Source organism: Neolamprologus brichardi, chromosome 11 (assembly GCF_056152115.1).
Source record: "Neolamprologus brichardi isolate AB-2024 chromosome 11, ASM5615211v1, whole genome shotgun sequence".
Lineage (NCBI taxonomy): Eukaryota > Metazoa > Chordata > Actinopteri > Cichliformes > Cichlidae > Neolamprologus > Neolamprologus brichardi.
Genome location: NC_142114.1, coordinates 15,664,074 through 15,687,818, shown reverse-complemented (window position 1 = coordinate 15,687,818; position 23,745 = coordinate 15,664,074). Strand labels below are relative to the sequence as shown.

At 39.4% G+C, this 23,745-nt stretch overlaps 1 protein-coding gene across 1 annotated transcript; it reads right to left on the bottom strand.

Moving 5' to 3' along the window:
* Window positions 1–197: 197 nt before the first annotated feature.
* Window positions 198–20,125, bottom strand: rorc (RAR-related orphan receptor C). Its single transcript, XM_006804927.2, has 13 exons — window positions 19,859–20,125; window positions 19,621–19,749; window positions 15,133–15,162; window positions 6,269–6,354; window positions 4,928–5,069; window positions 4,482–4,832; window positions 4,290–4,391; window positions 4,081–4,202; window positions 3,518–3,650; window positions 3,310–3,417; window positions 3,119–3,229; window positions 1,875–1,984; window positions 198–1,739 (listed from the first exon to the last, which is right to left on the bottom strand). Exons 2-13 carry the CDS (start codon window positions 19,670–19,672, stop codon window positions 1,575–1,577), a joined length of 1,512 nt encoding a protein of 503 aa, XP_006804990.2. The 5' UTR covers window positions 19,673–19,749; window positions 19,859–20,125; the 3' UTR covers window positions 198–1,574.
* Between the last annotated feature and the right edge of the window lie 3,620 nt (window positions 20,126–23,745).

Below are 23,745 nucleotides of genomic sequence, written 5' to 3'. Positions count from 1 at the left end.
GCAAATTTACCAAAATTTGCTGGAGACAACTTATTTGGATGTTTTTCAATATATTCGCTATAGAGCTTTGATTGCAACAAATAAACTGTGATGTTTGACTTGATAGGGATTTCCCTATAATTCGGTTAATTTTTCTTTGCATAAATATTTATGGTGATTTCACAAGCAGTCAAATAAAGTGAAACATCTGCTTGGTGTCACAGCTTCAGCAGTTTATTAGAAGGTTTACAGCAAATTATCTTGAGGGAAATGCCAGCTGTTCCAGGGACAGAGAGGATTACATACAGACATACTTAATGCAGAAACATCTCAACATTTCTCATTCACCCGCCGCTTTATTCAAAGATATGTAGAGAAAACAAAACAAGTTCATCTGGGGAAAAGGAGGAAGAGTTAGCACACACGGGACGAGATTTCTACTTTACACGCTTGCACCTTTTTGTATTATCTCTACACTTAATGCAACAGCTCACACAATATAAAAGCATGTGAGGATTCGTTTAAAGGGAACCATTTCAGTGGTACTGCTGCCCTTGTAGTATTTATTGGTCAGTCTATGACAGACACCAGCCTGAGGAGGAGAAACTTCTCTGGAGACATACAGACGCAAAGAGGCAAGTTTTTAATTTAGTATTCAGCATCTAAATGACACTTTCTGCTCTTCATGGCCGGCGGGTGTGACTGAAGCTGCTGATGTGAAGAGACAAGATGATTGACTTTCTCAGCTTCCAGGTGCATTAAACCAGTGCTGCATTAAATACTCCTGAGGGCAAAAACAACCGAGAAGAAACAGGAACAGGATGTAATTTGTGCAAGCTAGCATGCACAGGCTCAGCAGGGCATTGCATGATCCTTAAGGAGCATTGCAAAACTTAAACCCTATTATGAGTATGGAAGCTAAAGACAAAGTGGATTTCTGTTTTTAGACCAACATCTGTAGTTGCATATGATTGCTTTTAGTGCTTGATATTGTTGTTTGTTGAAAGCACATTGGTTGGCTTTAGCTTTAACTTATATAGCGCAAATTTTATTTTTTTTGACAAAGTCAAGCAAGAATCCACTTGAAATCACTACAAGGTGAAGATACAAACTTTATAAAGTCACATTTGAATCCCTCTGAAGTTTGGTGTTTTCTGCTTGAAATACAGACTTTCTGTGGACTAACACTTAAAAGTTTGAACTAATGATGAACAGTGGCCTGCCTTTTTGAATTTGTATGTCTGAAAGACACCGTGACACACAGAAGCTACAACTGGACAGAATCACAACAGCACAACCTGAGAGAAAATGAAGCTCTTACTCCACCGACAATGTGCTCTCGAAGAACATCAAAATATATGTTTCTCTGGCATCATCAAAATAATTTTAAGCTATCAAAAAAAAAAATTCTTCTTGACATCATCTAACAAAGAAAAGCTCTGCTGGAAGTCATATAACACTTAACACACGCTACAATTATTGTGTGTGTTTTTTATTATTAGAAAAATAGAATCTGCCAGAAAGTAATGAGACTCAAACTAATAGGAGTCTCTGTACGTTGGTGCGCGACTGTTTTTGCATATTCCCGTAGATCATCAGTGAGTGGTCCCCGGCAGAAGCTCTGCCTCTGATGCGAACAGCTCCTTGTAGAGCGGAGGAAACAGAGAGTGAGCTGTGAGCGGGTACCGCTGACTAAACCAGCGAAGCTTCTCCATGTGCAGACTGCACAGCGAGCGCAACACCGCCATCCTCTGGTACAGCTGCAGGGTGGACACAAGCATTTAGACGTCAGCTTTCTACAGCAGCGAGGAAAGCCTGCGCACTCACAGATATGAAACATGGAGCACACAAGCCTTTAATTTTAGTGTTTGAACAGCCAGGTGACTGAAATTTACCTTGTGCATCAAACTTTCTTGATTGTCTCGGTGCAGAATGTGCGTCAGTCCCGACTCCACGCTTCTTTGAACTCTTTGAACTTTGCTCCTGTCCTCCAGACACGGACGATCTGAACACAAAGATGTTTTATGAAAGAAGGATTGGGTTTTTTTCAAGCTGTTTAGTAGGTTGTTCCCTTTAAAGGTGAAAAACATAACAAAAATCATAAAGTAAAGCATTTTGCAGAACAGGGTAGACAGCATTACTTGCTGCATGGAAGTTAAGTCCCTGGCAGCAGGCTGATGCTCTCAGCAGTGAACTTTAGTCAGTGTTGGCAGGCAAAAATAGCAGGGTTGAAATCATAAAAGAGTTTTTTAACAAATACATTCAGAGGTTTGTTTCAATACTATACTTTAGACATATAATGACATTAAAATCATCAGTGGAACCCATAAAGCACAGCAGTAAAAATAAGGACTGAAGCGATGAGATGATAGGATCCAGATATTTATCACGCCCTTATTCTGAATGTCCATTGTTAAAATATTCTCTTTGATTCCTTTTAATTTCGGTTTAAAATTCACACAACAACAACGAGACAGGAAAGGACTTCATTCAAAGGCCAGAAACATTGTCACACCTTTCCAACAACACCTAAGAACACTTTTTGTAAAGTGTTCTTCGTCTTTTTTGTTTTTTCCTTTTCTGTGTCTTTTCCTTCATTCATCAGTTCATCCTCATTCACTGCGGCCTATTAACTGAATTATGTCTATTCACGGCCACTAGGAGGCAGAAAGGTTAACTTAATGGGACAGAATGAATTAAAATTACACAAGACAAAATGGAAAAAAGGCAAACTGGATAAGACACAGACACAAAACATATCTGTCATCTATATTTGGGCAGTAATATGATAAACCTACAAGATTTATTCATGCACATCTGACAGTAAGGTCAAGCTTATTCATCTATGACATCCGTCCACCCATTTTTGTAACTGCATTTCCAGTTCAAGGTACTTATGACACTAACTCATAGACGCCATTGCCAATTAACCCTAACAGTCATGTCTTTGAGAAGAAGTCAGAGTATCAAGACAAAGTCCCCACAGGCACAGGGAGAACGCCAAATGAACACATAAAGGCCGAACCCAAGACCGCACCATGTGCCGCCATCATGGAGGACGAGAAAAGAAAAGACCGCTTCCTTCCTGATGTGCTTAAAATGAACGCAGTACGAGTGAGACAAACCGAGCTGGGCTTACCTGCGTTGATGAGCACCAGGGCACTGAAGAGAGCAATCTGTTGCTCAGTCAGCTTTAGGGCACACATGCCATGTGCGAAGTCAAATACTGCTGCGATTAAATCACCACAAGCTGCAAGACAAGAAACCACTGAGCATTGATAAGTTATGGTGTTTAGATAGACGGTTTCACACCTTCAGATAAATCCTCACCCAAAGATTTGAAGACCTCAGTTCCAGCAAACTTCCCATCAAAGAACACAGTGTTGTTCTCTGTGTTAAAGAACCGGCTCATTCTGACCAGAACCACCTCCATGGAGCCTGAAAAGAGTAGGAAGGCAGGTCAGAAGAGATAAGATCAAACCTGTTCAGTTATATATATTGTGTTTTAAGCACATCCTTCTAGAAAAGGGAAAATCACCAGTCTTTAAAAGGGCGATCTGGTCGTTCTGGCTCAGCATACGGAAACCCGGGATGTGTTTTGCAAACTCCACCACGAACTGGACGGCATCAGTAAGTCGGATAGCGCAGTGCTGCCACATCTCATCTACTGACTGGGAAAGAGAGTCAGACAGAAAGACTGTTAGCTCAGTTTGTTTCTCATTAATCCTTTTCTTTCACCATAGATTGTTTAAAATGGGCTCTAAAGGGCAAAACATTTCACTCGTCTCACAAAAACTCATCCTCAGTGTCCCAACAACTCAGTCTGCTGCTCAAGTTTCTGTATTTTATCACTCAATTTACCCTGCTGTTTTCTCACTGATCAACTGAAAAAAAGATCAAAGAAAGAAGAGGAGGGGGAAGCGATGAAAGACGTTTTCTCAGTTTCCTGTTTGATTCATCAAACAAAACTAGCCTCAGACGTAAAGCATGTGAAATGACATGTTTTGTTTTGAGACTGTCTGAGTAAGCTCGCACACATGAAGGAGAAATCGCAAAATTAAAAAATAAAAATAAAAAATGAAGAGAAAACAGTGCACATACTTTGCTCTGGTATGCTTGGATCTCCTCTCTGCTGAAGAGTTTCCACCTGAGAGCTTGGAGCTCTTCCACTCTGTACTGACTGGTCTCTCTGTGGGAACGCACAATGCTGGCACACAGTTCATCTAAAAAAAGAAGAAGACGCACTTATAAATACTATAAATATGATAAAGTTACATGTTTAGTTTGGCTCACTGTGCTCATTTTCTCACCTATGTTTCGCAGGGAGTGAGGATACAGGCTGTATGGATCCTCCAGACCACTATAAGGATGAATCCCCATCATATCGTGAGACGACTGCCTGGAGTCAAATCCTTGCATAAAGAACAGAGAAGAGAGACAAATAAGTAACAGAGAAAGGAGGATTTGTCCTGCATGGTGAAGTTCCCACATCTGAGCCTCACCTCTTATATCAGCATGACCGGCGTTGTCTCCCCTCCCTTGGGATCTTGAGGTGGGAGAGATCCCAGAGGTGCGGTAGATCATAGCAGGCACCTGTGAGTCGTTCGGGGAGCACATCAGGTAAGGGTGAATATCAGCGGTGTAGGTCAACAGCTCGGCATCTCCGCTGTATGAGTAGGTCGGGGCCATGGGCTGAAGAAGCTGGGGGGAGCGGTCCTGGCGGTTCTTGGTGGGGTAGGACAACACGGTCTGGGCGTCTCCCTGAAGCTGCTGTTGCTGCTGCTGTCGGTGCCTTTCCACTTCAGCGATCAGAGAGTCGCGCTGACGCTTGGACATCCGTCCAAACTTCACCGCTGGAAATAAACAATCAACAAATGACTAAGTAGCTGCTGCGAATTAACAGTAAATAGATTTGTCTGCCTGCCAGTGCATGTGTGCTTTCTCTCACCATCTCTGCTCATGCCCTGTGCCAGGCACTTCTGTAGACGGCAGTGCTGGCAGCGGTTGCGGCTGGCCCGGTCGATCTGGCAGTTACTTTGCCTGGAGCAGGAGTAAGATACGGTAGGCAGCTGGCTGCGCCGGAAAAATCCCTGAGGGATTAGCAGAGTCCAACAAAAGCTCAATTTTTGACTGGGAAATAGTGATTTTTGAGTTACACATAAAAGTTAGAAGAGAAACATTTTTATTTGCTCTTGTTAATGAGCAGAAATGTTCTCTGGTGGCCAAATTATTTTATTATCATCTGACAAGTTTAAATTAAATCAGTATAACTCATATTTCCTGTAATCTGTCAGGTATAAGTGATACAAAATATCTAAAATAAGCTAAAACTTGCTATTCAACAGTCCAACTGTAATAGTGAAAGGTTAGTGAGAAACTGGGACTGCTGTGGAGGGCCGCACTGATAAGATTAACTCAGTTTTGCTCAACAGTTTTTTGGTGCGGCCCTCCACAACAGTCCCAGATTTTTTTTTCCTATTGGGAAAATTTATTGGTCACCGATCGTCAAAGGAATTCTTCTAGGAACTAGAGTATTGGGAAATATCGACTTGCTTTCTTGTAGAAAAACAGATGAAATGTTCATTGATTGAAACCAGTTAGCCTGCTAGCAAGAACTTCAAAAATAAAAGCACCTGGACGAGAAAAGTAACTCTGTAGATTCACATGGCTAAATTTTCAAGACACTTTTTAATGAGTTAAAGATATAACATGAATACATATTAAATTATTACGCTTAAGAGACACTGATAACTAGATTTGTTTTATGCTAGCATAGCTAAGTGTTTCCTGTTTCCTGCACATTGCTTGACAAATTATTTAAACCAAGTGTTATAAAAACTAAAATGTATTAGAAATTTTAAAAACCTCAAATGAGTGAATTCATGATTTTGTATCCAAATGTGGTGCGGCACACTGAAAGTCAGAAGTTAATCAAGAGTAATGTTCAACTGCTAAAACTAATCTAATTTGACATCTTCATCACAAAATAAGATTTTTTGTGTGTTTTAAGCTTATTTGTAATAAAGTTCATTTAAAAATTCCTGGATGACAACATTCATTATATTTTTGCATTAAAAATATAATTTTGATCAAAGAGCTTGCACATACTGATGGATGAACAATTACAGAAATATAAAAACAGATTTTTTTGTAAATTACAGACATTGTTAATTTAAGGCAGCTGTGGCATAAACCTTAAAGGCTTCTGGCTGTAGGTTCATAATGAGTGGAGTGACATGAGGTCAGGATCAGTATGATGTGGGAATGAGGTTGCTGTGGCCCATCTCACCTTGCAGCCCTCACAAGTGATGACTCCATAATGAACTCCAGAGGACTTATCACCACAGATTTTACATGGGATAACTTCAATCTGGGCTGAACAAACACAGAAGGAGAGAAAAAGTTTGTTAAATCCAAACTTTAACCTTATAAAAAATAAAATACAGTTCTTAAATGCAGAATTTTTTAAGTTTGATCAGTGTAGTTTAACGTGACCTTTGTTGCTCTAATGTCAGCTCAATAGTTCAGACTTTGTATGTGCACACACATCTACAGTATAGATGGAAACAAAACAAAAAAAATAGCAGAATAAAGAGTCTGTTATTAATATTAAAAGCAAGCATTTTTAATCCTTCTTTTATAACATTTGCAGCACAGAGCTCATAGCAGTAAGTAAAACTATACCAACTGTTATTCTAATGACACTGCACATTTTTATCTAAACAATTAAACTGCAAAGTGATTCCCACAACTTTTGCTTTATTCTGTACTTTCCCTTAAGCATCTATCAGTTGTTGTGTGACCATAGTAGACCAAAGGTATTTTCCTCTCAAGCACCTCTTGCCTTAATAATAATGAACAAAATACCTTCAAATGCAATAAGCCGAGAGACTTCTGAGGACATGGAATATTTGCAAATGGAGAAAAGCGGCGAATATGAAGGTGTCAACCTCAGAGTGCTTTCAAGTGGTTGCGTGACTTCTCTTTCACTCTGACTTTCCTGCTTTCATGTCATTTCTTTCTTTGTGAATCCTTCTCTATCTCGCTCATAAAGGACATCGCTGCCAGTAATGCACTCTCCTTCATCACTGCCAGTAATGGCCATCCCCTCTCACCTCCCCCCATGCCACTGCACTGTGAAACTCTCACACCCCCCCAGTCTTTTGATTAGTGGCGATTTCTGTCACAATCAGATGTCATTTGATTCATTAAAAAAGATGAATTGTATCACGGATCCTTGACAAAAATATTTTTGAGAAGCTCATGAGGAAGTGCGCTTTTTTTCTTTCACATTATGCCGTGTGGTGATGCAGAGGCATCGCCAGCCTCAAATAACCTAAAATAATGTAGGCTGCTATCTCTTCCCGCCATCGTCTCTCATTAGAAAGTGTGCCTGCATTCTTCGAGACGAGCTCTTATAGCTGCAACTTGACAATATACGGGAGTATTTACGTTTCCGTGCATAACTGTGTCAGATTTGTTTTCACGAGTGTGTGTTAGTGTGTCAGTGTGTGCCCTCTTTATTTGGTGCCACAGGGATCACTAGAAGGTTTCTGAGAACAGCCAGTCTGAGATAAAATAAATATAGACACAGAGCAAAGGCATGTACGATCGAGCTGAAAATAATAGAGCCACAAATCTGATAAGACTGCAGCTTCTACTAATGGAACTGTCTGATTAACCTCATGATTGACCATGATAAGAATATTTCACCAATTTAACTCTGATGCTTAACATTTCATTAATCTGTCCCTTTAAATTAACCATTAAGCTTGACCAGCAGCTTTTCGCCACCAGCTGAATATCACATGTAAAAAAAAAAAAGAACGAAGAAAAGAGACCGAGCTGTGACTAAAATTGTGTTCCTGTTGGTAGTGCTGGATAGTCAGAGAGAACATCAGTGGTCTCTGTTTTTTTAGTTATTTCAGTTCTGATTGTCAACCTCAAACAACAGGAAATCCACCGTGGCCCACAAGCTTTTCGCTGTTCACACATGCAATCTCACACATGCAATCTCACACTCAAACTCATGGCAATCACGCACACCGCTCCTCCAACAGCTTTCCATGTAGTCGTACCTGCGCTCACCTTAAATGAGCCCAACACAACTGTGACATCTTTATTGGTGCCACACAGAAACAAGAATCAATCTGCCTTTAAAAGGCCGACTGCCAAACAGAAATAAACGCCAGGCAGCCACCGAACAGCCCTCTATCAGCAGATTATAGCCATTTTTGTCTCACCTGGTTATCTCCAGCCACAGGCACAGACCAATCAAACCCAGCATCTCCTGGTGTGCGTGCTTGCATGGTTGTATGGTTGTGTGAGATAGAGTGATAAAAATACTGCGCCACCATTATTTCTTCCATTTGTGTCTTTTTCAGTCACGAGCGATTGCGTCTGGTGCGCATTGTAGCTAAACACAGCGCTTGTTTTACAAATACATGTTTGTTAAATAGAAAAATGCCAAAATGCGGTCACAACTGGCAACAGTGAAACAACAGCAAGGCCTTCGAGTGCAATAGTAACCTTTTTCAGTTTGATCTGTTTAAGCTCCAGTGACTCTCGATGGCCTTATTAAAAACTAGATGACTTCTTCTTTTTCTTTTGATCATTCCCTTCAGGGGTTGCTACAACAGATGCTAATACAGAATTAAACTATAGTTATTTTGCCTTTTGTCCTGTCTCTTTCTCTTCATTTCTTTTCCATCACCCTTCACCAGTAGCTGCAGATGGCTACGCCTGCCTGATCTTGGTCCTGCCAGAGGTTTCTTCCTGTTAAAAGGGAGTTTTTCCTTTCAACAAGTGCTTGCTCACAGGGGGGTTTTGTGATTATCTGGGTTTCTCTCTAATGGTTTTTTGGTCTTTGCCTTGCAATATAAAGCGGTTTGAGGCGACTGTTGCAGGGAATCTGCACTACTGAATAAGATTTTACAAATACACGTATGTTAAAAAGAAAAATGCTAAAATGCTGTCACAACTGGCAACAGTGAAGCAATCACAAGGCCTTTGGGTGCAACAGTAACCTTTTTCAGTTTGATCTGATTTTTAATTTTTTTTTTTGGCATTTTGTTTTTTTATTTATCAGTGCTGTTAGCGATTCTTTACATTCTCCAGCTGTAAAAACACGGCACAGCCAAAAGACCCAATAAAAAAAGAAATGTTTTAATACCTAGTCTTTGTCTATCACTTAGCACCTCAAACACATAAATGTCATGACCTGAGTCCTCCTAGTTGTGGAGGTCCAAATTTTAAAAAATAAAAATAATTAGCATATGTAGCCGAAGTTTAGTCAGAATTAAACTGGTACTATTTACTTTACTTTTACTGTTTTTGCAGCAGGTATGGTGTTATATCTTTTAAACATGTTTCTGCAGTCCACACAGATTTTTCCACTCAAAAAAGTCTCTTTTGATAGTCATGGCTGCCAACACCTTACGTAAGCAATCACAAACTACGAGTGACGACATACAGTGTGAAACTAATCCTATACCAACCACTTAATGATGGAGGAACAATGAAATGAGATCATTTACACAAAACCATTTGACTGAAAGGTTATCCAAAACTGCCTGACACATGCTGTTGGCAAGTGTAGGGGTTTAAGTACACTAGTGGTGGAGATATTTTGATTTGTCAGTACAAACAACAGCGTGCCACCTCCCACGCTTCCGCACACAGTGCACTGTACACCTAAATGCCGCCACACAGAGATGATCTGATGATCTTTAAAACAGTATTGAGATCTTTCACTGAGAACTTAAATGACAAAGCAGGATTACTGTCAAAGTATAAAAAAATCATATATTAAATATAATAACATAATATATAGGCTTTCATTTAGAGCTGTAAGCAGAGATGACCAAAGGTAGTTGTAATGGCTTTTCAGTGAAATTTGGATAATAAATATCAGTCATTAAAGAAAATAATAATGGTGCAAGCATTAAATCTCTTTTTAGGGAAACTGAAAAAGCAAAAAAGCCCCCCCCCAAAAAAGAAATAATAATAATGAAATTAATAAACTCTCAAACATTTCCAAAGCTATAAAGTAAACTGCAAAATGAGGAACGTTTTCAAAATCATTTAGAAAAAATAAAAAGGATTAAGAAAAGATCAAGGACAGTTTTTTATTCCTGAATTTCAAATCAAAAACGATTAATTAGTCCTCTCACAACGTTTAAGTGAAAGTGAGCACAAGTTTGTGTGTGTGTGTGTGTGTGTGTGTGTGTGCGTGTGTGTGTGTGTGTGTGTGTGTGTGAATACTGATGCAAACCAGCACCAGTTTTATGATGGGATCAGAACAACTGTGATATAAAATTAGTAGAGTAGCCCCTCGACTCTTAGTTCCCTTTAGTCAGCACTCCTGAGTCAGACTATAACCACCATCAATCGAGGCCTTTCTTCTGAACTGAGCTCTCACCTGTAAAGGTTTTCAATCACGACGCTGTGACACAGACAGAGAAACGGACTCGTAAAGTCAAAACACTAACGGCACCGCTGTCACTGCAGGTATTTAAAAAGACTTTTTGACAGGGGTTTATCGTGGAAACTCACGTCCTTTTTCACATCGCCGCTATCAGCGAACTAGTACATCGGACTGCCCCAAATCTCTGAACTCGGCCTTCAGTTTGACCTCACAAAGACGCCAGTTCTGAGACCGTGTCTCTCACGGTTGTGACACTATGGGCAAAGAATCACATTTTACCATGATGATACGTACAGGCAGACAGACTCACGGGTGAAAACTGTACCAGCTCCACTGTTGCAGCGTTTAACCAGACACTTTCTTCTCTGTGCCTGAAATTACCTTGTCAGCAGCTTGTTCTATGAACTGTAAACGGACAAAAAAACCCTCAATCTTTCCTCTGACGGAAGCTTACCTTTGAGACATACGTAAGCAAAAGTGCAAACAAGCTTTGTATACAGACTGCATCCACAAACAAACACGCTTGCACAGATTGTTTATCCTCATACAGCACATTAACACTCAGCACAGGAGGGCTGAACCTAATGTAGGATCATTTTTTGAGTTTACAACACCAGTGAAGACAAATTCTTTAACAGCTTACTTTAATATGACTCATGGCGAATTGAATTGAATTTTATTTGTACTGTTATTATCTCTAATACATAAAAACACACTTAATGATTTTAATTTAAGGTCATCCTGAAGTAAAATTTGAGACTTCTGGAACTTTAGCTTAAAACCACTATTTTTCTGCTGCATTTAAAACTAATTTTAAATGACAAAAAAAGCAGATTGTCACAGCTTTTTTTTAAACAAATAACTGCATGTGTAGTACTGCATTTAAATACATTAGATAAAATATGAATGTTTTGCTACACATCCTATCACACGATACTTTGCAGTGCAAATCCAAACAAATAACAATAAAATATCAGGTTACTTTTTTTTCCATTAAAAGAAAAAAAGATTTAGAAGAAAATACAAAATAAGCAGCCACTGAATAAAATTAATTTAAAAAAATTTCATTTCACGTCAGCTTTTTTGGACTAAACATTTTCACTCAGAAATAGTTCACTGCTAATGTATTTTTAGGTTTCAGAGCCAGACTGTGGTTGTTTAATAAATGCGAAAACTTCTTTCGCTGAGTTTTCTTAATTTGCAATAACAAAAAACAGATGGAAAAACCTACTGAGAGATGATTATCTGAGGAATTTTTCAAAGCAGATCTAAACACCAATTAGCATCAGATTTCACATATTTGACTTTGAAGTTGCTCCTGAATTCGGAGGTGTCTGAAAGAGGTAATGTTTTGACAGTAGCAAAGGGTATGAATCAGCTCGACTTGTGTATTTCATTTACCAAATTTTGGGGGGGAATGTGTCACCTGCCATTTTCATGTCTGCTTTGATCTGTAGCCAACCGCTTCTGCTGCTTTGGAAGTGCTTTTGCAGGCTTCTGCACCCAGAGGAACAAGGAAATCCTTTCTGATAAAGAAACTGTGTAACAATCTACACAGGAATCCCCCCAAACACAGCAACAAAGCCGTCTCAAGTGTGCCTGATGGAATCAAGTGTGTAACACCAGAGATAATTCATTGTCTCCCAGTTGTGGTCATAACACAAATATATTTAGTTAGTTATTTTTCATCAGAGGCTGCTGTCGTTTTGTTCACACAGGCAGTATCCACAGCACAGCTGCAGGGCAGAGATATGCTGCATCTAGCCGCCATCTAAAAAGCAGCTGCGCATCTGTGTGTGCGTGTTTGTGCTTGCATGTGCTGGTGTGTCTATAAGTGTTTGCAGGTTGCAACGGCAAAAGTGTGTAAGCAGCAAAAACAAATTAATCAATTTTCATTGTTCCCTTTGCCTTTTCTCCCTTGTCACCTCTTTGTGTATTTTGTCCATTTTTATTCAGGTAATCTGGGACTTATTTGTGTGAGAAATCATTTTCAGTATCACACTTTTAGCATTTCCTCTGCATCCTGTACGTGCTTGGAGTCGGTCCATTTAAAAGCAACGCACTGCGGTAGTGAAACATCCTGTTTTCCGCACTCAAGTGCAAGACTATGATGCTTGATTATGATATATATATATATATATATATATATATGTGTGTGTGTGTGTGTGTGTGTGTATATATGATTTTAAAAATAAATAAAAACTCAACATCTTAAATATTATATTATAACCTGGTCACACTGGTCTTCCACCAATCACTGGCTTCATTAAAAGAATTACTTGCAATGGAAACTTGACTTGACAAAAGGTGTTACTACAATGTTATGAATGGGTATTATTTCCAGAAATATACATTTTTATACAACCTTTTCACTCTACAGAATTAGCCTAGCCTGAGGTATACTGTATATGTGGGAGTATCAGAGGGCAGAAATATCTGAGACATGATTCAAATCTTAAAATCATCAAAGAGAGCTCAAAATTGAGTCATATTGCCAAACCGTAAAACTGAAACACATCAATCAGTGTGAAGGTACTCAAAATTCAGCCAATGGAGGGACTCAGATTAGATAATCTTTACTCGCTGAAAACCATAAGCACAGGAACACACGTGTGTGTTTTCATGCTTTCTACAAGGCTGCTAAAAACATCCGTCGGTGGGATTCAATAAAACTTGTAAAGCTGTAAAATTCTAGTTAGCACACGAGCAAAAATTGTGAAATATAAAGGCACTTGAAACTTGAGCGGCGTTTTCCTGTTCAACGAAGTATTACACCAGAAACTAAAGTGCAAACCTGAACAAAAAGCTTAATGACACACCCTGAGAAAGTTGATGTGTTTGAAGCCACAGGTGTCTGAGTCTGCATGAAAGCACAGATATTTCAGGGCGACTTGGTGAAGGTTTAAAAAGACACAGCTACTTTTAACCAAAAGGTGACGTTATTATCGAACGGTACCGATTTCGCGCACCATCAGAGGCATCAGTCGCAACGTTATCTTATAATCGTAAAGTTTGAAATATGGGAGGCTTGGAGAAAAACGTCATCAAAAAGCATGTAACTGATTTAATTGATAAAAATATCTTTGATTGAAGTGCCCACACACACACACACACACACGCTGAAGAGCTTCATCCCTACCTCGCATCATCCTCACTCCTCCACTTGTGTCAGACGTTTGTCCCACTTTCACAAACTCACTTGTCCTCTCACTTTGTCTAAGAATAGTCTTTCTTTTGACACACACTCGTTTTTTTGGAACCACCTATATCTTTTAATCTTGCTCCTTTTTTTGCTCGTCCTTTATCAAGCTGGGTCGGGTGCTCACTGCAGCTTCAGCATACATATTCAGACTTTTGAGTGTCAGTCACCGCCTCACCTTCCTTGTTTGCGTGTGCATGATTGTGTGCGTGTGTGTGTGTGTGTGTGTGTGAGAGAGAGAGATCAAGACAAAGAAGGGGGGACCGTCCCCTGCCCTGTCGTTTTTCTCAAGGTACTTTTTCTTCATACCTTTGTTGTTATCCTTCACCCCCTCACTCTGTATCATATGTCAAAAAATGCTTTATAATGTCTAGCACCTTTGAGACTGTCCATGAGAGAGTTTAAGTCAAACCAGCAGACAGGAATCACTGGAGATGAACTTAAAAAAATATGTAAGTCACACAAACTTACATTTCTGTTATTGTGAAACTCAGTTTGGAGATTTCAAATATTTTCAAATAATGCATATATATATATATATATGTATATGAGAGAGAGAGAGAAAATCATTTTAAAGAATTATTTATTTCTCCATGTAGCATATTTACACACTTGATTCAGGTTATCTGAGTTTAGCTTACAGATCTCCTCCACTGAAAATGCTCCAAGTAAAATCTACATATTTATCATTTTCATACAATTAGCAATTAGGTTTCAAAAGTACCGCGAGTTAAATATTACATTAATTAATTATTATGCTGCATGTGTTCAATGTGAGGTTTGCATTTTATTAAAAATTGTTCGGATGATGTAGCTAAAAAAAAAAGTACGTATTTTGAGATCTGTTATTTTTTTATGTGAGATCTTCAACTTAACTGAAAAATGTATTTTAGACTATTTTATGTCTTCAGTGCTGCGTTTAAGTAAACACTTGCAGCTGCAATCCACCGCAGCTTCTTCATTCTCCACTCATATTTCCCTCCACTTCCATCCCGCCACACAGAACCACAGAAGACCCCCAAACGTTGCCCTTCCTTTCTTGTCTTCTCTGGTTTTGGGTACGTGTGATGAATGAAAACCATTATTATTTAGTCTCAGTTGGTTTATCATCACGCCACCTAATATGAAGGTCGGTGGTGTGTTACACACAGCACCTTCACTCTCGATAACATACACAGGTGTGCTAAAGTTGTGGCAGAAGGTGTTAAACCAAAAAAGTTAAAAAAAGACGAGATGTTATCGCTTTCATCTGCATTCAGATGCCAAAGTGGTTGGTATTTTCATCACTGTTTGTCTGCGAGTGTGTTTGTGCAAGGGGGGGTAGCACAGGTGCGACACGCCGCGCGCAGAGTGTGTCGCTAATGGCCCCGGCCCCGTCAACACCACTGTGTGTATGTGTGCTTTGCTGTACAGGTGCATGCTGTATGTTCACTAACTATGAAGTTAACCACATTGCATGCACAAATATCTAGCACAAACACAAGCAAAGTTATTACTGCAGACACACACACAAATGTAGACAACTTACTCAAATGACTCTTCTTGGACACGGCACCTCCTAAAGGGAGGAAAAAAGGCAGTTAGTGGATTCAAACTAAACAACTTTGTGAGTCTATACTTTGTACGAGCATCCTAAAGCGCATTTTAGTGAAAGAAACTCAACCTGCTGTATACTCATATGAATACATGGTGGGCGTTACACAGAGGCGTCTAAGCTTCATATTGAATCCAGGAGTAAACATTTACCAATAGTTTTCCATCTCTTTGAATTGAAAATGTGATAGCTGCTGGAAAATAAATTAGGCAATGGATTTACTTCATTTTTGAGATAAATGTTGTACAGTATAACATTTTAGGAAAAAAGAGTTACAAATGACAGCTAACCCCATCACAAAAGTTAGATGAGACACTCTTTGATTGCTGATGAATACCTTTGATACCTCAACTTATTGTTCCCTTTACATCTGCTACTAAAAAAAGAAGTGATCATGTTTAGAGTGTGGTATCTCTACTTTTACTTAAGCAAACAATTTAAATACCACTGAAACCTACACAGGAGCTATTCGTAGTGCAATGAATGGATTACAAAAGCACGTTTGACATTCAAATACATATCGTACTCACCAATCATAATCAAATATCCAAATGAGCATGTTACTACTGTAACAACAAGTAAAATCCTGACTTTCAAATAGACTGAAATGAGAGGGAAAGTAAAATTACACTGTAGCCATTGTCAGCTCCTAAATGGCAGTTTGATACGGGGTTTGCAGAAGGCAGCACTTTCTTTGGCTTCTTTTCTAGTGTACAATAGCATGTGGACAGATAAGAAGCCTCAGTGAGAGCGGAGAGGCTAAATTAGAGGATTCCTATTTACACTAGTGTGGGTCTATGATATGTTTGTGTGGTGTTTCAGCGCACGCACACACAGGACATAAAGGTAGAGGAAGGTGGGTGTCTGTGAAGCAATAGGTCCTCTTTCTTGTCTGCCTTTGTGACCGCAATTGTGAGAAAGTCTGAAGTGCAGATAGAGCGACTAAGGGTCAGTTCTTAAGCAGGGGGTTTACTGCTGTGGGTGTATGTATACGCATGTGTGTGAGGGTATGTGTGCGTTTTCTCTGTGTATTTGCGTGTGAGAGGCTGTGTGTGTTAGACAGAGGTTTGAATGCAGGGCAGATAAGTATCAATGGAAGACGTAGAGCTAGCCGGTCTTTGTCTGGCGCCAGATCAGGCCCTTTGTGGTTTCCTCTGTTTTCCTACCCTCATCAAATCAGTTTTGCTTCATAAGCAGAATATATGGAATGAAAGCGCAGCAGTGCACGCACGGAAAATGAAAAGAAAATTTCAACACTCACAGAGCAACTGTTTTAAAGGTGATCGATTAAAAAAAGGCTGATTAATTACACACAAAAAATCAGCTACATTTACTAGAGCATCATTTCCAAATGAGGACGGCCTGAATTTTTTCAGTGTTTTTTACACTAGTGTTACATCAATGCTTTCCCCTGCGTTCCTTAAATAGTCATTTACAGAAACGCACAGCAGCTTCTCGCCTTACGGAGATGATTTTAAGGGCAACTAATCTGATTTTAAAAAATAAATAAAATGCTGAACCCCGATACGCTGATCGGAAATTAGCGAGAATTGACGTCACCTATTTGCACCGCTGTTATTCCTGAAATGTGTCACCAATGGTATTAAATGTTTAAAATATTGCTGCAGCAGAATTAAATAAACATGTGGTCGATGGCACCTGTGAAAACTAAAGTGACACAGCACGTACATATTTAGCAAGGCACACCTGTTAGCCAGGCCATGAACCAGCTACACACACCCAAAAGTGACAGCGGAGGCACAAAAATCAACACCACCCATCAGGCAAAATCTCACTCTCTGCACTGACATCTAAGCTCACTGCTGAAGTGACAGTTGCTGTGTTACATAACAGCACCGAAGACCACTGAACCCAGAGAGGAGGCGACAATTTTGTCTGAATAGAAACCACGACCCATCTAGCACAGAAAACATACAAAACATGTGAACATCCAAGACCGGTGCCAAATACAGTAAACAAGATTAAAAAAGGGCTTTTTAAAAATTAGGTTTAGGTAGAATGATTAATCAGTAAGCAAAAGAAAAGCATACATTTGAGAAGAAGATTACTGAAACAAGTAAAAGAAATTACAACATATAGTACTATAACAACTATAAAATATGAAAAGGAATATATGCTAGATGCTGAAACAAAAAGAAATATGTACAAATCAAGTTAAAAGCAAGTCTGATTTGGATGGTTAAGCTGTTCGCCAGGTTTCAAGAGGAATGTGCCAACACGTGCAGTTCCTCTAAAATCTTAAACCCAAAACATCTACCCAGCTGAAAATTTTAGGACAGTCATGTAGCTCAGAAGTACACCGTAAGTAATTCATCACAAGTCTGTAAATAAAAGTCGCTACCAATTTGGTGAAGCAAACCTTTGCAGGAGTTTAAGAAAAGTAAGGTATAGAGTGACAAAAAAGGAGTAGCACTCACAGTGTCACAAATTGTGGATAATCTCTCTGTAAAAAGAGTCATCTGAACATGTTGGCTTCAAAGAGTTTCTGAAAACATCAGTAGGACGGCTGCAAGGGTAGTGTTCTTTTAGAACAGAAAGTATTTCTTGACTTGTCTGCATTGATTTCCAAGAAAATAGCAGACGGCTGAAGAAGGCCAGATGCATTTTGGTTAAAAGAATAATATACTGTCATTGCTGTGAAGACAGCTTTTGGTTCATAAATGGCTGCAGAATGATTTACGGTGAAATGAATCGGACCTACAATAGATCCCTGAGGGACACCACAAATGGGCGTTTATTGGATAATGAAAAGGAGATTGTTTTGTTTCGTTTTTTTCTTTTCCTATACTGTACAGACAGGAGAAAAAACCCCAAATGTGGAGCAAGACTAAAACTACTGCTTGAGAAAAGTGAGTGACGCCCACAACAGCCGCTAAAACCAAGACTCTCATCAAGTCAAGAAGAGCCGTCTCAGCAGTACGGAAACTAAATATGAAAATAAAACAGTGCAACCACACTCTAGTTTAACCTGAATAAAGCATCAGCTCCACGGCCAGATGCATTAGGTATCCTGCACATAATGTTCAAGCTTCAGCTGTGCATCATTTTAACAAATTTACCCCAAACGTTGTCATTTTTACACTAAATTCTGCACAACATGACTTTAACTTACCCAAGACAAGCTATCTCCAAAGGAAACCACTCTGGAATTATTTGTTTGTATTGTCACTTGCAAATAAAAACCAGAAGAAGAAGAAGAACAGAAGGACATAAAACTTTTAAGAGCCGTTTCAGTGTCCCTGTTGATACTGGCATTTCTTTTTTCAGCTTTAATCTTACCCTATTTTCCTCCCTTGATTACCATTGACACTTTGCAACATAAAGAAAACACATTTTCAATTATAATTGTGTATCTATAATACATCTATGATGAACACTAAATTGTGCCTGTTTCCTCTCTGACCTGCCTGCTGGTCTCTTTCTTTCTAATGGTTACATAATACTATTAAATCACTAATGGTTCCAAATTAAAACTGTTGGCATTGCGGTCTAAAGGTAATCTAGGGTAACCAGCAAATTGTTTATGTTATGTTTCTGGAGGAGTTTGGGGGGTAGATAAAAGTATAAATCTGTCAATGTTAGTGGCAAATACTGAGTCAAGAAAATCAAAAACTATATCAGCGGTGTGGTGAAATTTTCACAGGTAAAATACAAAGTTCAGGACTTTGAATGTAAACTGTTGCTGCTATGATCCTCCTACATTTACTGGAGAAAAGGGGACAGGCCTCGTTATTGTTTCACCTCTTTAGAAATAAGAATCTATTTATTTGCTTTGCCCCTTACATGCATTAAATGGAGGCACACACATACACACACATAAATAAATTTTGCAGCACTTCAGACAAGCTGTGTTGCTATCCTGTAGGAAAGGTGTGCTATGGGTTTCTGTGACAGAGGGACAGTCTTATCTCCAGTCACTGCCAATAGTTTGATTATGGCCTGGGAGAGGCTTTGAACAGAAAGGCATTGGCCAGTAATAGAGGCAAAAATTAGAGCTAATTCCCATGGATTACTCCGGCTTACTGCCATTCTTACACACTCACAGCACCTTAACCATACCCCAGTTAAAGGGATGAGGAGGTTTACTAGGGTAAAGATGGATGAGAGTGAAGGGGGAGAAGTTAAGAGTGAACAGAGAGTGAGAGATAGGGAGTCAGCTGGTGCACTAGAGGCCAACAGGATGAGATAAAAGTGAGGAGGAAAGGAGGGGATGGGAGTGAGTGGGCACACAAAGGCATGCTGGGAAATAAGCGAGGGACATGAGGGCATAAAATGTCAAGGCACACTGTTTAGTGAGCTGAAACTATTCAAACAAATTGTATTTTTCTTGCTGTGACTTTAAAGTTCAGTTTTCCTGCACCTGCCACAGTGTAAATGTAACCTGGAGAGGGAAAATCTCACCTCTCTTGATGTGGGTGTCAGCGGAGGGCACGTCGGGCTCTTCATATTCCATAACTCTCCTGTCAAAACACCAGTGGGTGGGCCTGCACACACTCTCCCCTCACTCACTCGCTCTCTCACTCACGCACTCTGGCGCACACAAACCACAAATTCCTGTAAGGTCAGTCAGTTTTCAACTCTATCTGCTGACACTGCAGTGCTCAGAAAGAAACGAAGCAAAACTTGAGACTCATACTACCTGTTGGTCGCTCTAGCGCCCAGGCCGGCGCAGGCATTTGAAAACGTGCACTGCCATCTCGCCTCCTTCAAGAGTCTTCACAGTGGCTCCCCAAAATCGGCAGTCATCTTCCTTGGCTTCTTTCTTTCTCTGTGTGTGTGTCAGGGTCCCTTATTCAACAGCACTCCTCCTCTTGTGTGGTTGTTTTTGAAATAATCCCGTTCCCCCCTGTGGCAGCAGCAGTGCGGAGAGTGCAGCTGGACCGGCCGGCCGTGCGCCCGCCACCCCCCTCCCCTTGCGCTCACAGTGCGCCCTAGCCGTCCCAGGCTGGAGAGAGTTATGTCACCGGCTCTTACGTAATAGCACCGGATCGGGTTTTGCTTTGAAGTGCTCGGTTGAGAAATATAATCCCATGTTGCTGCCACAAATTTCCGCCACACCAATCGAGAAAATAAAATGCACGGTGGAGACGCTAGATTTCAGTCTGTATGGAAATGGAACATCCTTAAATTAAAAATCCCTTTTCGTGGGTTGGTGTCATTTTTGTTAGAATTACTCGCAGGGCCCTGCCCATACAGTATGGCATATACGGAGGGGTTATTTTATGCCCCATTTTAACACGGGTGGGAGGACAAAAAGAAAACGATGAATAATCGATACGTCTTCTCGGTTTACATCATTGTGGTAAATCCTCCTCTAAGACATGGCTCGTACAGTGGTTGCAGACATGGTGCAGACACACGTGCATGTCAGGAGGGAAACAGACTGTAACCGAGTGCATTTACTCAAGTAGCCTGTAGCAGACAACTCATATGAACCCGGGCAGCAAAATCTTATCTTGATTTAATGTTTGCCACGTGATAGTGACACTTTTCATTCTTCGTAAGGACGTACTTCTTTCACGACAACTATGTTTTTAAACGTCAATAAAAAAAATCTTAGTATGTCCTTAGATCAGCATGTCTTTGAGCAGTCAATTATAATTTGTTCTAACTACTTTAACAACTAAGTTAAACTATTATGTACACAACAACTGAGCTGCTAATTAATATTATTAATTATATTAATTATCAAAATAAATAAATAAATAATTGTGTGTCAAACTACTAATCATTTGTTCAGCTATATTTTAAACTCATTTTACTACAAAAATTAACTCGCAATAATAAATCATAATCCTCATAATCCAACACTCACTCAAAACACTGGAGTTCATCTAAGTCACCAAGAATCACTTCAGGGTCTTATCAAGTCCTTTCACTTTTACCAGCATTTACAGATTAAGTCTCAAAGGCTGTAGAGGTTAAAGTTCCTGTGTTTAAAGTTGACTCTGATTCTGATTCTTTTATGCTAAAAGTACTTAAAAAAATAATTCAGAGGTGCAGTGAGGGAGTGAATGCTGCATGGCTCGCTTTAACTAATAGGCAAACAAACACACGTGCTGTAAAAACAGTTAAGTGATGTGTTGGCTAGCTAACCTGTGACGTGAGTATTTTCATTTCAAATGTTGCTAATAACTGCAGCAAAGAACAATACAAAGCATCTTTAAATGCTTAAGTTTTTGGATTTTGATTTGTTTGTTTTTGGTTTAATTTTGTACTGTTCTTTTTTTTATTTTTAGTTTTGCCTCTGTGCTCCACCACAGTGGATTATTTTGAATCAAACAATCAAGATTTGATCGATGTGCAGACTTTAACTGAAGGGGTTTAACTGCAAGTTTTAATTAATTGTTTATTTTTATACACAGTCCCCCATTTGCCTCAAAAGCAACGGGGTAATTGATTGACCAGCAGTTGCATGGCCAGGTGAGGCCTGTTCCTTGTCATTCCATGAACAGATTCAGCAGGATCTGGAGTTGATCCCATGTGTTGAAGTCATTTTGTTAGCTTTGATAGCTGCTCACTGGAACAGGTTGGTTCATTCTCAAACAGCAGAAATACATTGGCCAGCTCAGTAATACCAAGAAGCCTGAAAGACTGGAGGATCAAAATATTCTTTCCATCATTAAGAAAAACAGCTTCACAAGGTGCAAGCCACTTCCAGATTAGACTTTTCCAGGAAACATCCCTAAGAGTTTCTCCAAGCACAGAAGTGGGATATTCTTCAGTGGCCATGTCCTGATGACCTGATCTCAACCCAACAGGGCCATGCTTTTTATTTATTGAAGATGAAAACTGAACTGACCTTTGATCTAAAATCTATTATTGGGGGTGTGCTGAAACTAAATTATGAGAAAACGTGTTAATATCTAAGTATTTGAGAATCTACCTGTGAACTAGAGAACTAAAACACTGAATCCTCTTCAGAGCTACCAAAACATTTCATGACAAGGCCGTGGGATTGTGAAACTGTGGCCCCTCAAAAAAAAAAGCACTGAAGACTAAAATGCTACTGGACAGAGCATGCTGCAGGTGGTTTTAACTGAAAGTGGAAACACCTCCACCCGCTTCCTCATACCCAACTTGACCACATGGCTCTTCAGGGGAAAGGAAAAAAAAACACTGCTGGTGCTCACTTGTCCTGTACTCACTCATACATACGCACGTACACACAAACACACAGATGCTCACACACCATTAAGGTTTTAAAAAACTTTGGTAGCATTTCCATCTCAATTTTACTGAGGTTAAAGCTATGAGGGGCCCTGAAAAGACCACCAGGCCTGTACTGTGATGAGCCCATACACTCAGAAACCACACAATCGACCAAACTGTGTGAGAACTAAAGTTAAAGGCAGTTGAAAGTCTGTATGGCTTGTAGACCTTAAACCACTAATTGACTGCTGCATAAAAACTTACTTGACAGGATCTACTAAAAAGCAGAACAGAAAAAAAAAGTTTTCTTGAAAATAATTATTCTCATATTACCTTTAAACAGTCACTTTTTGCAGTCGTGCATAAAACCTCTTTACAACAGAGGCACTCTGTTTAAAGGTTTAAAAATATTCTCCAAAATGACCAAGAATTTTTAAGATTTCATGACCTGTGGTTCTTCATATATATGTGTGTGTGTGTGTATATATATATATATATATATATATATATATATATATATATATATATATATATATATATATATATACATATATATACATATATATATATATATATATATATATATATATATATATTTACATACATTTATAAATCTCTTTACGCTATCTTAATAGACTGACTGCGATGTTCAGACCCTTGAGCAGCACTGAATTTTAAAAACACACAGACACACAAATCTGTAGTGGAAATCACTGCATGAGCCCAGGAAGGCTGCACTCTAATTCGCAAGGGGTCATTCAGCATATTCTTACACCTGATGCCCATTCTGATGCAACCCAGTCTCCTCCCAGGATTAAACCAGGAATCTTTTGCTTGTTTGGCAAATGTGCAAACCACTATATTATAGAGCCACATATAGAACATTTCTGAAAACCATACTTCATCATTGCTTACAAAAATTAAATTCTGTACTGTTTTATTTCATTTATATTAATATTATTATTTATATAGCACTAAATCACAACAACAGTCACCTCCGGGCGCTTTACATTGTAAGGTAAAGATCCTACAATCAGATGACCCCCCTATGAGTAGGCACTTGGCAACAGTGGGAAGGAAAAACTCCCTTTTAACAGGAAGAAACCTCCAGCAGAACCAGGGTCAGAGAGGGACAGCAGCCATCATCTTCGACTGGTTGAAGGTGAGGGGAGAAAGACAGGACAAAGACAAACAAGTACCACGCAAAGAAAACCATCTGTACCTTCCCCAGGGCTGAGCTCATTTAAGGTGGAGTGTGGGATAGTGGAAAATCAGCCTGTGGACTGAGAAATCAAGACGTTAAATATTAAACTGCAAGTCTTCCAGGCTAAAGAGTATAGGGGCCGTCAAGATTCTTATCTTTGTGTTATCTTA